Source organism: Canis lupus, chromosome 6, assembly GCF_048164855.1.
Source record: "Canis lupus baileyi chromosome 6, mCanLup2.hap1, whole genome shotgun sequence".
NCBI lineage: Eukaryota > Metazoa > Chordata > Mammalia > Carnivora > Canidae > Canis > Canis lupus.
Window position 1 is genome coordinate 38,685,194 of NC_132843.1, and position 15,002 is coordinate 38,700,195.

The following is a 15,002-nucleotide window of genomic DNA, read 5'->3' on the forward strand; positions in this document are numbered from 1 at the left end:
AAAGGGAGTAAGGGCCACTTACCCTAATCGTGAAAGTTGCTTTCTTTTCAGGCCCCTGGGGGAGGGCAGGAAGCTTGGCCTTTGAGGGAGTTTTCGGACGCAGAGAAGGGGACAGATGACTGATTGTTTCCAGACTCTGAAGTTGTTTGCTTTTTAAAAATAGCAAACCCACGGCCCCTGTCTCTTTCTGGAAGGGCCTACAATGCATTTTCTCAGCTGCATCCTGAGTCTCCCAGAGAATCAGTATCATTTGGATTAGTAAGAGCAAAGAAGGAAGGCGGGAGCCCCAGAAATTCCTCCTGACTCCCCGCCGGGTCCTGACCTATTGGTCTTCCCCGCGCTGCTGCTTCCCGCCCTTCTCAGAGTCCTCCCGGTCCCTGCCCCCACTGCAGGCTCCAGCACTCCCCCATCCGGTGAGCTGGCTGAGCAGCAGAACGTCCCACCCAGGGACGCCCCTTTTTTTCTGGGCTCTGGCGCTTCCGCCTCCGGGGCGGAGACTCCTCCCCATCACCGTCCGAGTTGTGTTCCCTGCAAGAGCAGCCGGAAAAGCCTCCGTCTGCTCAGGCCGGTGCTAGCAAGAAGCCTGGTCTCTCCCGCAGCCCCATAGCCCCGGACGACCGCAGCCCCGTAGCCCCGGACCCCCGACGCCCCGCGGCCCCGCGCAGGGCCCCTCTGGCGGCGCGGGCGCGGCTTCAGCACCGCGGACAGCGCCCCGCCCGCGGCATGGCAACGCGCTCCGGGCCCGCAGCGCTGCTGCTGGGCTTTGGCCTCCTCGGGCTGCACGCAGGTAAGGACCACGGTTCTAGCGGGAAGGGGGATCCCCAGAGGTGGGGGGCGCCAGGAAGACCGAGCTGGAATGATGACGTTCTCGCAGGAGTAGGCGACGCAAGGAATCGAGGGAGATCTGGGCAATGGTGGGGATGGCAGGGGCACCGGCAGGGAGGAGGGGGGGGGTCTCCCCAGGCTTTCTGGGGTAGCAGGAGGGCACACTCTGTGGTTGAGATGCCATTTGACTTCTCGTGAAACATTATCTCCAGAACTCTACCTGGATGGGCACCTTCCCTTAGCGCTCCATCATTTCCTGTGCCCCACATTGGGCTCCTAAGTCTGACCACTCCACAGGGACCAGACAGGAAGGGGACTGAGTGACTTCTCGACTCTCTTGTAGGGTGGGATACAAGACTTCCAAGGGAAGACGCTCTGCCAGGCTGGAGCTCTGAGGGCCAGGCTGGAGCTCTGAGGGAGTGGGGTACATTTGTGCAGAGTTGCAGGACAGTCTATGCAGGGGCAGGTAAAAGTGATTGTACAACTAAACAAGCTTTCCACACCTGCATGCCATCTCATGGGAGGTGGGCTCCCGTGTGTGTGGAATTGGGGACTGACACACAGCACAGGCAGCCCAGCCATCCACCCCAAACCAGTGTCTTTGAAGGTGGGGATGGGACGGGGTCAAAACCGAAAGTCACATGTGGAGGCACCTCATGTTCCTTGTATACACAGATGGACCTGGACTGTGGAGAAAGGTTGTGGAACATAAGGAGCTGTTCCCTTTCACCACCACCTAAAACCCTCCTTGAATTGGAGAGATCTTTTAGGAGAAGCCATGAAAACATGAAATCTCATGTTTTTTGAAGCCACGGTCTGAGATCTTGCAGGAAGAGCAGGTTTCCACTAACCTAGAAGACTGGGTTTTTAGTCTGGAGACATCTGTGTGGTGTCCCCAGCCAGTGAACTCAGAGAAGTGCTTCTCTATGAGGGACCCCATGGGATAACATAAGCATTTTGCTGTACCCTTAGGGATGGAGTGGTGGGAAGCTCCTGTTTTGGCCTGGTTGCCCCACTGGTCTAGAGAGAGTGGGATGCTAGGTGGGCCCTCCTTGCCTACTTCCTTCCTTCCTGCCAACCCCCCCCCCCCCCCCGCCCAGGAGTCTGGGGCACTGACACAGAGGAGCGGCTAGTGGAGCATCTCCTGGATCCTTCCCGGTACAACAAGCTCATTCGCCCGGCCACCAATGGCTCTGAGCTGGTGACGGTACAGCTCATGGTGTCCCTGGCCCAGCTCATTAGTGTGGTGAGTGGGGGTCCCAAACTCTTTGCCCAGCTATGGAAGTCAGAACAGCCAGAATGGATTCACATGTGTGCTTATTCCTCTGGAGTTCCCAAGGCTTGGGGAGCTATGGGAAGGGCCATGGGTGGTTGTGGTGAGCCTGCAGGCTGGGGGGCCTTCTTGGCAGCTTCTCTTCTTCCCTGCAGCATGAGCGGGAGCAGATCATGACCACCAATGTCTGGTTGACCCAGGTTAGTGCTTTTCCTGCCCAGTCCACATCCCTGGTCTCCTCTTTCCTCTCTCTCTCTCTCTCTCTCTCTCTCTTTTGTATGTGCTTTTCCTTCTTTTAATCTCCTCAAAAAAGGCAGAAAGGTATAGATTTGTTGGAATGCTAAATAACTGGATCTGAAACTTGGTTCTTCCACTCACCAGCTCTTTGACTTTGAATATGTTAAATTCTATAAGATTCATTTTCCTATTTGTAAAATGTAGATTCTAATATCTTGGCTTAGATGTGCAAATTAAGTGAGAAAATGTTTTATGAGCCACATCTGCTGAACAGAGAAGTCACTGTGGGGAGGGGATGGATTTTGAAAACCTCCTCAAGCCAGACTGCCCCCCCGCCCTTGTCCTTGACCTTGAGCCTCACCAAAGGCATGGGCTGGTAATGCTCCCTCTCTCCCTGTCCCAGGAATGGGAGGACTATCGCCTTACTTGGAAGCCTGAGGAGTTTGACAACATGAAGAAAGTTCGGCTCCCTTCCAAACACATCTGGCTCCCAGACGTGGTCCTATACAACAAGTAGGTGGCCTTGGAGCAATGAGAAGGCTGGAGGACACCACAAGAATGCTCTGGGAGGGAAGGGGTCTTAAGGAATGTAAATTAGCTCATGCTGCAGGACAGAAGGGACTTGTCACTGGCACAGAACCAGACTGGTGAAGTGTAATGTGGAGAACTTGGATGACTACAAGGTAATTTGGGTCATAGCCAGGTCCCTCCCAGCCAACATGAGTCCCACGGTGGAGCTGCAGTGGGATATAAATAAAGATAAATAAAGATCGCCCCAGTGTCTATACTGACTCAAGAATAGGCTTTCCTAGAGGATTGTCCAGGGTCAAAGAACCAGTTTCTCTTTCCTGCAATAATCCCACTTACCTCTGAGATCCCAAATCACTAGAGGGGTGCATCTCCTCTCCCACTCACCTCTGTCCCCCTCATAGCTTGGTGCTCCTTACTCTGGCCCCCATGGCTCCCCCAACTTCTCCAAACTCGCGTGGAGCAACCAGCTGGCACAATGCACAACAAGTAGCAGACAGCCCCCTCAACCACCCTCTTCTGCCTCCAAAAGGCCTCAGGGGCCTCCTGGCCACCAACTCACCCATATCCTCTTCTTGCTCAGCTCCTGCCCCACCTCTGGATGCCCCAGATGGTTACCCTCATACCTGGGTTTCCTGCCCAGAGGGTTTCCCACTCCTATCTCCCTTGGCTTTCCTCTCTTCCTGCTCAGGGGGGAGTTGATGGCTGGGGTGCAGGAGTGCTTGAGCCCGGCTTACCGTGCTCATCTCTTGACAGTGCTGACGGCATGTACGAGGTGTCCTTCTATTCCAATGCCGTGGTCTCCTATGATGGCAGCATCTTTTGGCTGCCGCCAGCCATCTACAAGAGCGCATGCAAGATCGAAGTCAAGCACTTCCCTTTTGACCAACAGAACTGCACCATGAAGTTCCGCTCGTGGACCTATGATCGGACAGAGATCGACCTGGTGCTCAAGAGTGACGTGGCCAGCCTGGACGACTTCACCCCCAGTGGCGAGTGGGACATCGTGGCGCTGCCCGGCAGGCGCAACGAGAACCCAGACGACTCCACCTACGTGGACATCACGTACGACTTCATCATCAGGCGCAAGCCACTCTTCTACACCATCAACCTCATCATCCCCTGCGTGCTCATCACCTCGCTGGCCATTCTGGTCTTCTACCTGCCATCTGACTGTGGCGAGAAGATGACACTGTGCATCTCTGTGCTGCTGGCGCTCACCGTCTTCCTGCTGCTCATCTCCAAGATCGTGCCGCCCACGTCCCTAGACGTGCCGCTCGTTGGCAAGTACCTCATGTTTACCATGGTGCTGGTCACCTTCTCCATCGTCACCAGCGTCTGCGTGCTCAACGTGCACCACCGCTCGCCCACCACGCACACCATGGCGCCCTGGGTCAAGGTGGTCTTCCTGGAGAAGCTGCCCACGCTGCTCTTTATGCAGCAGCCGCGCCACCGTTGCGCCCGCCAGCGCTTGCGTCTAAGGCGGCGGCAGCGGGAGCGCGAGGCTGGCGCCCTCCTCTTCCGAGAAGCCCCGGGGGAGTCGTACTCCGGGTCTGCGCGCGGCGGGGTGGGGACAGATGGCTGTGGCCTCCGCTCGGCGGTGGATGGCGTGCGCTTCATCGCGGACCACGTGCGCAACGAGGATGACGACCAGAGCGTGAGTGGCGCGGCTGCGCGGGGCTAACATCGGTGGGCTTCCAGGAGGCGGCGGCGCGGGGAGTAGCGTCAGTAGGAGTCCGACAGGCCGGGGCGGGACGTGCCGGTGGGGATAGGGTAGGGGGACACGGGGGAAGTCATGACCCCCCAGAGACCCGAGGCCCTCTGGTCCCCCGAGTTCGAGCTGGTGCCCGGAGGAGTCCCTCTGCGCCTCATGGCGACAGAATTGGAGGTCAAAGGTGGGAGGTGAAGGGGTTCTGTGAGGTGGGGGGCAGGGGCCCAAGTCCACACCTCTTTCCTTCCTCTTGGGCCCCGGTTTGGAGGAGGGGTAGGTGAAGGCTGGGGCTTCCCAGAGCATCCCCCGCTGTGTGCACACCCGGCTCTTTTCTTCCAAGAGGGGAGCTTTCCTGATGGGCAGAGGGCAGGCCAGGCCCCGGAGACAGGAGCACAGAGCTGGGCGTAAGGCCTCAGACTTAGCTGGGTGTGGTGCTCCATCCACATCCCGCCACCATCCGGCTTCTCCTGCAGTCTCCCTATCTTTTAGTAAATGGCATCATCGTCCACCCAGCAGTTCAGACTGAAAGCCTGGAGTGATTCTTGACTCCTCTCTCTAACCGTCTCCTCCGTGCACATCAGCCGAAGGCCTGTCCTGTGAGCACAATGTCCACAATACTTCTCAGGTGTTTCCTTCCTCATCCATCTCCAGGGTACTCCCCTGGCCCTAGGCCTCCACCAGCTCTTGCTGGACCATGCAGAATCTCTTGCTGGTCTTCCTGAATCAGCTTTATTCTCTTCCATCCAAATAGACAATATCTCCTTCTCAAATCTTGTGCCTTCTCTGCCCTGGCTCAGGATTTTCTGCCTGGAATGCCCTTCTTCTTTTCCTTTTAAAAAATATTATTACTGGGGCGCCTGGGTGGCTCAGTCAGGTAAGCATCCGACTTTTGATTTTGGCTCAGGTCATGATCTCAAAGTCCTGGGATTGAGCCCCGCATCTGGCTCTGTGCTCAGTGAGGAGTCTACTTGAGATTCTTTCCCTCCCCCTTTGCCTCTCCCCCTATTCTCTTTCTCTCCCCTCCCAAATCTTTTGAATGAAAAGTATTATTATTGCTATTAACATTTGCTCTCCTGTTTGAGAGAAAGTTGCAGACATTGTGACCATTTATCCTGAATACTTCACTCTGTCCTGACAATAGGGATGTTGTCTTGCATAACTAGGATCAATGATCAAATTCAGGAAAATCAACATCCATATAATATCTTTAACTGATACAGAATCCATATTAAAAGTTTTCAGGGGATACTTGGGTGGCTCAGCGGTTGAGTGTCTGCCTTTGATTCAAGGCATGATCCTGGATTCCCGGGATCCAGTTCCACATTGGGCTCCTTGTGAGGAGCCTGCTTCTCCCTCTGCCTGTGTCTCTGCCTCTCTTTCTATGTCTCTCATGAATAAATAAAAAAATCTTTTTATTTTTAATTTTATTTATTTATTTATTTATTTATTTATTTATTTATTTATTTCATCGTAAAAAAAAAATTTCCAGGTCTTGGGGCTCCTGGGTGGCTCACTTGGTTAAGTGTCCAACTTTTGGCTTCAGCTCAGGTCATAAACTCAAGGGTTGTGATGGGGTCCTGTGTCTGACTCTGCGCTCAGTGTGGCATCCACTTGAGATTCTCTGTTCCTCTGCCCCCTCCCCAACCCCCCCATCTGTGCATTCTCTCTCTCTCTCTCTCTCACAAATAAATAGAGAAGCCTGGGTGGCTCAGCGGTTGAGCGTCTGCCTTTGGGTCAGAGTGTGATCACAGTTTGGGGATCGAGTGAGGGGATCCCTGTGAGTGATCCCAGTTTGAGGATCCCTGTGAGGAGCCTGTTTCTCCCTCTGCCTATGTGTCTGCCTCTCGCTCTGTGTCTCTCATGAATAAATAAATAAAATCTTTTTAAAAACCCACAAATAAATAGATCTTAAAAAAAAAAAAAGTTTTCTAGCTTTCTCAGCAATGTCTTTTGGAGCGCTCTCCCATCCTGATCAGGTTCTCAAGTTGCATTTAGCTGTTCTGTCTTTCTTTTCCTTCGATCTGCAACAGTTTCTCAGCTTTGGTTTTCATGGCATCAACATTTTGAGGGATGCAGGCTGGCCGAAGGGCCCTCAGTTTGGGTTTGCCTGCTTGTCTCTTTCTCCACTTTGTTCCTGCCACAGCTGGCTCCTTCTTGCTTTTCAGATGTGACCTCAGGTGTCACTTCCTCAAAGAGGCCATCCCAGGCTACACCCCTCCAAGTGTCTCAGCCCCGACTTTCCTTAGAAGCACCCACTAGCATGTGATTATTTTATTTGGGCCCCCTTCCCTTGGTGGACAGTAAGCCACAGCAGTAACCAGCATGGCATGGACAAGCCTGTTACTCAGTGGTTGACCAGGTCAACGGACACAACGGCCTCCTTCTCAGACCCCCAGGGGGATGTGTGCCAAGGCCCTGACTCGGGCTGAGTGAAGGAGCTCTGAGGGGAGGCCGGCCCTGGAAGCAGGCCCTGTGACAGCTGTCCGACCTAGATGTCCTCTTTCCAGGGACCAGTCCTCACACTGGGGTTGCCTGTGTGTGGAGGTGGCACCATTGGACAGGGCTCCCAGGTAGTCACGTAAGGAGGGAGGCCTGCAGGGACACCCAGGTACCAGCACTCTGTTGCAGGTGCTGGGATTACAGAATGCATCTGGTAGGGTCTCTGTCATTTAGGAGCTCAACGCTGGCTGGGGTGGGCTGTGGAGGCCGTACTGTGATCAAGACATGTCCACACTGCTGAGAGAGTGCAGAGAGTGTCAGCAAAGATCACTTCATAGAAGAGGTAACGTTTAGTTTGGGCTGTAGAGGATGTGTAGGAGTTTACCAGGCAGAGGAAAGGAAGGCTGGAATGGTAGACAGAAAGGCACAGCAATGTGAGAGCGTGCACCGAGCTGTGGTGAGTTTGGGGTCTCGGGCGGGAGAGGACAGCACATGTGGAGGCTCAGATTTATTGTGGGTGGGTCTTGAACCCAAATTTGGGAGTTTGGATGACCCCGGGAGGTGGTGGGGCTGCTAGAGGCTTTTCAGCAGGTAAGTTTGGAGCTGCGCTCTGGGGTCATGGAGGGTCGCAGAGCAGGGAGGAGTGTGTGTGTGGTGAGACCTGCGATTTCCCATCCACACTCCTCTCCTGCACCGTGTGATTCATAACCCGGCCTCCCTTGTCTCATCTGTGCAGGTGAGTGAGGACTGGAAGTATGTCGCCATGGTGATCGACCGCCTGTTCCTTTGGATCTTTGTCTTCGTCTGTGTGTTTGGCACTATCGGCATGTTCCTGCAACCTCTGTTCCAGAACTATTCCGCTGCCACCTTCCTGCATACGGACCACTCGGCCCCCAGCGCCAAGTGAGGCCCTCCCCAGCTCTCAGCTCCTCCACCCCGTTCTCCGTTGACAGTAGTTTGGGGAGAGGAGGGACAGGGAGGCTACAGGTGGCGGGGTGTGCTGCCCCCAATCCAGCCTTCCCGCCACCTGAGCCCCTCCCAGCGCACCCCCAGGCCCAACCGGCTGCTGCCCTGCCCCAGCCCCACACTGGTGCTGCTGGTCAGGCATGGAGGCTGAGGGTGTGGATGTGGGGCATCCCACCCCAGGAAAGCATGAAGGGGACACAGCCCCAGGGCCTCTGATGCGGTGCCGAACTGACAGCATGTGGTGGGCTGACGTCATAGTAGCTCTGAGGGATGAGCAGGAGGAGGGCCCTGTGGGACTCGACTCGGCCCCTTCCTAAGGACTTGGCCTCTGGGCTGTGGTCAGACCCGTAGGGGGCCTCCAAGGCCCCTCAGCCCCTTGCTTCCATGGGCTCTGGAGCCTAGCCCCCGGCCCTGCACCCTGTCCCTGCATGTCTCCCCACTTCCTTTCTTGCTCAAACCGGGCTGGGCAGCAAAGGAGCCCCTGGTTCCATGTCTTCCGGTGACCTGCGCAGAGCCCACCCAGGTCCTTGCAACTCTGCACAACATGCGAACTCACGGCTGTCCCTCCCTGCAGGAACTGCCCGGGTGGCAGGGGTCAGTCAAGTAATGCTGTTAGCTCTAAGGAGCCCCAGCCTTTCTGCCTGCGGCGCTGCCCACCCTCCCCACCAGCCGGGGTGAAGCAGAACCTCCTTGCTGTCATTGGCTCCTCAGGAAGCACGGCCTCTGCTTCTGTCCTGTGGGCTTAGGAGGCTGTGTCTTGACCCTGCTCCCAGCGACTAGCTGGGGACCACCTGGCTTCTTAGCCTAGGAAACAGACCTCCTATGGGCCTTCTGCCCCCACCCCTGACCCGTGACTGGGTCTGATTTGGGGTCCCGCTGGTCCTCATTGCCAGGCCAGCAGGTGGCCGGTCACAGAAGGGTCAGCGTGCCCAGTGCAGCCAAAGGGCTGGCCACTGCAGATCATGCTCTCTTTGGGATCCCGGCCAGACACAGGTTCTGTAGGCGCAGCAGCAGTGCAGGCAGCACTGACGGGCTGGGGGGATACGCAGCATAGGCCACAGGGAGGATAGTCTCAGTGTGGATTTGAGTCCTGGCTCACACCTGCTCTCTCAGCTGCTGGGAGCACATCTCTGCCTTGCTTGGCCTCAGCGACCTTATCTCTAACATGGGGACAGCAGCGCCCCCTTTGTGAGTTGGCTGTACAGAGGGACGGAGGTTCGTGAAGAAGCTGTCTGTACTTGGCACAGGGCGGAGATGTGACAAGTGTGCAGTGGGCTCACCCAACTGTTTCTCTCTTCCTTGTGCAAACTGAGTCCCCTGAAGTAGGGTGGGGACCTGGGGGGGCCGGGCAAGGGAGAAACATTGCAGGGCGGCTTGGTGGGTCTGATGGCTGTGCCACTCCGGAGTGTGCCTTTGGCAAAGCGCCATTCCAGCCCTGGGCTGAGCTTGGCCCTGGGCTCCTCCTAACCCGGGTGAGCTCGGGGCCCCTGGGCTGACCTAGTCCTGTCCCGGATGGATGGTAAGCCAGCAGCTGAGCATGCTGTGCCTCAGCACCTTTCCCCAGCTGCCCAGGTGGGCTCATGCCATGTCTTCTGAGGGGTGTTGGGCACTGTGCAGACAGTGCTTTTGTGTCTGCTTTTCTAGAGCAGCAAATTGGGAGTTGCCTGTATTGTGCCTGTACCACCTGCAAATTCCTAGGGAGAGCAACTGGAGAGGAACCCTCCCCCCAGGGGTGGGGTGCCAGCCCGAGGCCTCCCATCTAGCTGTCCTGGGCTTCTGGCCTCATCCTGGACCACATGGGGAGGCCTCTGCCACAGAGGCCCGATGAACAACTCTGCCAGCTCCCTGCTTTAGGACTGCCCATGCATGGCTGTGGTCCAAGCAGGTCACCAGAAATGCTTGAGAGGCTTCAGGCCCCAGCTTACCCAGCTCTCCACGAGCATCTGACACATAAGGAAACTGAGGCCAGGAGATGGCTGCCTCACTTTGCACAAGCACTGGGCTCCGACCCTGCTCGTTCTCAGCGGTGACGTGAGGGTGGCCGAGCCTGCTGAGGAAAGACAGGCCGCCTGTGACGGGGCTGAGTGGGCAGGGCCCTTGGGGCAGTGCCATCCCCTCCATGTCTGGGTGCAGCTCTCTGTGGGGACATGCCGGCAGTGGGGAGAGGAGGGCACGGATGGGAGTTGGAGCCTTGGGAGCACCGGAAGGTACATTGAGGGTGGTCCCTTGTCCCTCCCTTGGTGCTGTCTGGGGCTCCCCACCCCTGCCCAGGGCTGGGTGCCCTCAGTGTGGAGAGGGCACTGCAGACACTGGGCTGGGGAAGCAGGCTGGACAGCAGGGTCACAGGCCATCTGAAAACCACTTTGTCCGAGGAGAGGGCCTGGGCAGACTCTGCTTCGGGTCGCTGGTGCTGCGGTAGGAAAGTGGTTTCTTGGCGGCTAGGTGTCTCATATGGCAGTAGCTAGACTATGTTACTGAAGACTTGAAAGCAAATGAGGCATGGAAGCCTCACAGCTGGCCTTCTGTGTGGAGGAGGCCTGTCCGTGTAGGGAGGCTGAGGCAGGGAAGGCTCTGGGTGGAATTGGGGGGCACGACTCCTGTCTCCTCCCAGCGCCGGGCCTTTGCCTGCAGGGAAGGGGCCCCTGTTGATGGAAGCCTCACTCAGAGGCGGAGGGACCACTGGGCCTCGCGGCAGGCTGGGGGAGAGCCACGGGCATGTAGGATTCGGTTCCGGCTCTCAGGCATGGCCACACAGTCCCTTGGTCCAGCAGGTGTTGCCCATCACGTGCCCAGGCCAGAGTGAGAGCCAGTGGCACCTTTCAGTGTTTGGCCAGCAGGCCCGAGTGGCCAGGGTGAATGTCCTGTGGCTCCTAAGGGACTGCAGGTCTAGGAGTTGCTGAGGTGCCTCCCGACCCCGAGCTTCCTGCCCGGCCTTGGCCTCCCCTGTCTGTGCTTCTGGAATATTTGCACTGGTCTAGCCAGGCCAGATTCATTAGGAACTCAAGATTCTCGCAAAGAAAAGTTGTTTCCAAAGACGTCTTGTCTCTGTTGTATCTGGGGGCAGGGTTGGCAGATGTGGGAAAGCGGGGGGTGAGGGGAGCTGGAGAAATTGGACTTGTGAGGCATGAAAGTACGAGAACCTGAAGGTGAGCAGTCACTTTGATTTCTGGGATTTGTGCTTTACAAGGACTCTAGTCGCTGGGGAAGAAATGGCCACGTGGCTGGACCTGGGGCAGCAGAGCTGAGGCTGCTCCTGGGGACGCTCCTCTAGAAGGGCCTGGAGTCAGGATCCATGGGGTCTCCTTGCAGCTCATCTGTGCAGGGAGGTCAAGGTTGCAGGCTGCGTGGTCCCTAGGACCCTGGTCTGCCCTGGGTCTCGACCTGGAGGCACCATTCAGCTGTGGCCCCTGATGGAACACAGGTCAATGGGAACAGAGGGCAGACCTGTGAGCTGACCACCCCTGGCTGCCCTGTGCCCCAGCCCTGTCTCTTCCAGCCCCTCGGAGCTGGTGGCGGGGATAGGCTCCTTCCCTCCACACACACAGGTCTGGCGCTCAAGTTAGGTGTGAAGAAAGGAAATTATCTGTGTCTTCGAACCCCCGGGGGGTAGGGGGGTAGGGGGGTAGGGGATCGGGAGTCACTAAGAGGTCCCTGGTACATCCTGGCGCCGGAGGCATTCTCCTTTGCTGTCCTCAGAAACCATCCAGCCAACTCAGCACTGGTCTCGGCAGATCACGAATGACACCCATGCACAGCTGTGGCCCCTTACAAGCCCCCAAACACATCACTGGCCCTCCTGCCTCCACTGTCCCATCTGCAGTGGATGGGGAAGGAGGCTTCACCATGACTCTGTGTCCTCTAGGAGGACAGCGTGTTAAAAAGTCAGGGATGAGTGTGCTAGCCTCTGGGCTGTCACCGCGTGGAAAGGGGCACATTCCCTCTGACGCCCTGCGGGAATATGATCCGGTGCCTTCCCCAAGCTGAAGGCCATGGCAGGTCTCCTAAGACGGCAGCCTGGCCAGAGACTTGTTCCAAACATGCATGTTCCTACAGGCGGGATGGCTGCTGCCGGGAGTACTGTTTGGGGTTGGGCTGGAGAAAAACGCCCCAACAGAGTAGGGGTGATGCACATGACTTGAGATGTTGTGTCACAGGTGGTTTTCCCACCCAGGCTGGAATCCTGCATCCCACATCTCCGAGCACAAGGTGTTAACCTGAAGGCTCTGTGGGGGCGCTGGGTGTGGGGCCGGGGCAGTCAGGAAAGGACGCCCAGCCCCAGAAACCCCAGGATCATGGCCCCCTTGCCCCCACTCTCCCTTCCCGGGGAAGCCAAGACAGGAAACTTTCTAACAATTCAGATTTTTCTTTATTTATGAGGAATGTATATTGTTAGTCACGGTTATCAGGGGACACATCAAAGCGGAATCGTAAACCTGACTGCAGCCCCGGTAGCACCAAGTCTGTGCTTGGGCTCTTTCCAATCTGCTCTTGGAGTCACACCAGGACCCAAACCAACAGTCGCTCAACGAGAGTAAAGGAAATAGCTTCGAGCAGCGACAATTTTCACAAGTGATTATTCAGAGAATGCACAATAGCCACAGTTCAGACAAATCAACTACAAAGATCATTTTAAAAAAGGAAGAAGGGCGTCCTGGTTACTAAAAACAAAGATTTGACAAAAAGGTGAGCACTGTGGACAGGAGCTGTGCCCCGAGGGGCGCGGGGACACAGGCCGCACGCGGGATCGTCTCCAGCACACACATGAGCACAGGATGCTGTGCCCCCTTCCTACAGCAGAAACCAGATGCGTCTCATCTGACCTTGGGCCGAGTGGGGCTCTGCTGGAGATTCTAACACCCAAGATGGAGCGGAGGGTCTGGACATTCTGTGGGGTCAGCAGGCCAGACCCTCCAGTCTGAAGAGCCTGGGGGACGAGCCACGTTGGGCAAGACAGGCCTCATGTGCCCCCAGCAGGTACGCAGGATGGGGCCAGGCCCCTCCGCCCCATAAGTAGGCACCGTTTCCCTACCAGTTCCTTGAGACACTTGGCTGTTCCACAGACATCTTTAGTATACTTTAAAAAAACTTGAATGTTTTTTTTTTTTAATTTTGGTCAATTTTTGGTCAAAAGCACAGAGGAAATAGTAGCCACAAGAACAAAAGTGTGGGTGTATCTACCACTGAAGAGGAGGGCCAGACGGGGTGGCCTTGTCAGTAGTCTGTGGGGTGTAGGGGCGGAGGGAAAATCATGTGAGGGCACAGGCCCGGGTGCTGTCAGGCAGTGAGGGGGGTACCCCTGGAGGTGGGGTGTAGCTGATGCAGGATCGAGCCAGCCTCCAGAGACACTGTAGGCTCTGACCCTGGGAGTCACCACAAGCCTGAGGTATGGACGGGGAGGGGGAGGTGGGGTCCCAGCTCACAGGGTTTTAACTGCTGTTGAGCATCCATCCTACAAAGATTCCCTGATAGGCCAGGAGACCTCAGGCCATGGCTGGCCCTTCTGAAGCGAGCTGGCAAACAGGAGCACTTGATAAATGGAAAATTAGGTCTGACTTTAAATTCTGTGCAATTACAGATTATCTGTAGCAGTTAAGAATCAACATTTATGACATTTTTAAAAACTCCTAATTTACCTATGACTTGGTCAACTTTCTCAGGTGCAGTGTCATGAGGGTACTGGGTGGTACAGTGATCTGACCCAACATGATTGATCTGCCCTGATTCTAAGTCCTGATTATCTGAGCCAAGGACTTGCCCTGCAAGAACCCTTGCTGTGCACTGGGATCTGTGCCCTGCTGGCCTGACAAATCCATAGGAATGCTTCTGGAGGACAGCTGGGCTGGCGGTGTCGTGAGGCATGTCTGTGCTCCCTGGGGCGGACGGTGTCACCCCATGGGGCGTTTGCTACGGCAGGGGCCACCCCTAGGCCTTGCTGGCCCTCTCGGCAGCCCAGCCCTCCTCGCTGGCTAAAGTGCAAGACCCGAAGGTTACTGGACATCACCTGCAGACTCGGGACGTGCCCGCCCTGGGAATTAATGAACCGCAGTTTTACAACCCTGTCCTTGTGTATTTCACCGAATTCTGTAAGTTCACCTCTTATGATCTTGGAGGAAAAGGAGAAGCTTAGTGATCATGAGAGAATTGCAAAAGGGCAGAGGGGACACGGAGGGGCCTGCAGAATCACCAGTGAAACCTCTGGCCCTGCAGAACTCAGCACAGATGGCGGATGGGGGCCTGACCTGGAGGGTGAGAGTTGGTGCAGCAAACACACGGCAGAGGACGTGGACACCAAAGTGGGGCTGAGCGGGAGGTGGGCCATAGGCCCTCGTGCTTGTGCGGCAGGAGGAGAAGACGGGCCTCCCTTGCCACAGAAAGGGCAGGGGGCTGGTGGTTCTCAGGGTCATCAACCTGCTCCCACCAAAAAATTAAAAAATAAAAAAAAAAGAAAAAAGGAAAAGACAAGGATCCCCTCCCCTCCCCGAGACTGAAGAGATGAGGAAGCTACGGCCCAGCTGTGTGGCCCCCCGGCCCCGGCCCCCCTCACACGGGGCAGAGGTAAAAGTTCTTCTCCTCCTGGGGCTTGCTGATCCAGTTCCCGTAACCCATGTCCTTGAGGCTCTTCTTGAAGTAGTTCTTGGCGAGCTCATAGTCTCGGGCGGCTTTCTTGGCCTCGCCATACGAGAGTCTGAGAAGATCCCTGCGGTACCGGAACGAGCACAGCTTCTTGAACAGGAGGAAAATGTTCTTCTTGGAGACACGTGACAGTTCGTTCCGTGGCCTGGGGGACGGAGGCGCTGGTGAGTCCCTGGGGTCCAGAGAAGGGGGGGGTTTGTGGGAGGCATGTGAGGGGGGGCATGGTGGATTGGGCCTCACCCGTCCACGGTGCCTCGGGTCCCATCCAGGATCTCGAGGTCGTAGCCGTCAGCCAGGCACCAGTTCACGCTCGTCTCCTTTGTCTTCCCGGACTGCCTCTTGGAGTCGTACACACTGACTCGGCCCACCTAGGAGTCCGGGGGTGGGAGG

At 56.5% G+C, this 15,002-nt stretch overlaps 2 protein-coding genes across 12 annotated transcripts in view; one reads left to right on the plus strand and one right to left on the minus strand.

Moving 5' to 3' along the window:
• Positions 1-285: 285 nt before the first annotated feature.
• On the plus strand, positions 286-11,014 carry CHRNB2 (cholinergic receptor nicotinic beta 2 subunit). Of its 2 annotated transcripts, none has more exons than XM_072829587.1 (6): positions 286-787; positions 1,926-2,071; positions 2,254-2,298; positions 2,739-2,848; positions 3,620-4,520; positions 7,750-11,014. In XM_072829587.1, exons 1-6 carry the CDS (start codon positions 724-726, stop codon positions 7,918-7,920), a joined length of 1,437 nt encoding a protein of 478 aa, XP_072685688.1. In that variant the 5' UTR covers positions 286-723; the 3' UTR covers positions 7,921-11,014. The 2 variants fall into 2 exon arrangements, with proteins under 2 accessions (XP_072685688.1, XP_072685689.1); XM_072829588.1 differs by lacking the exon at positions 286-787 and adding an exon at positions 1,152-1,291.
• A 1,308-nt stretch (positions 11,015-12,322) lies between these two features.
• Positions 12,323-15,002, minus strand: part of ADAR (adenosine deaminase RNA specific) — a 38,789-nt gene continuing 36,109 nt past the window's right edge. For all 10 annotated transcript variants that reach the window (XM_072829584.1, XM_072829583.1, XM_072829582.1 and 7 more), the window contains 2 exons: positions 14,853-14,980; positions 12,323-14,757 (listed from right to left, as the gene is read on the minus strand). In XM_072829584.1, the coding sequence (XP_072685685.1) occupies positions 14,520-14,757; positions 14,853-14,980 (366 nt within the window). In that variant the 3' untranslated portion in view covers positions 12,323-14,519. The remainder of the gene's footprint in view (positions 14,758-14,852; positions 14,981-15,002) is intronic.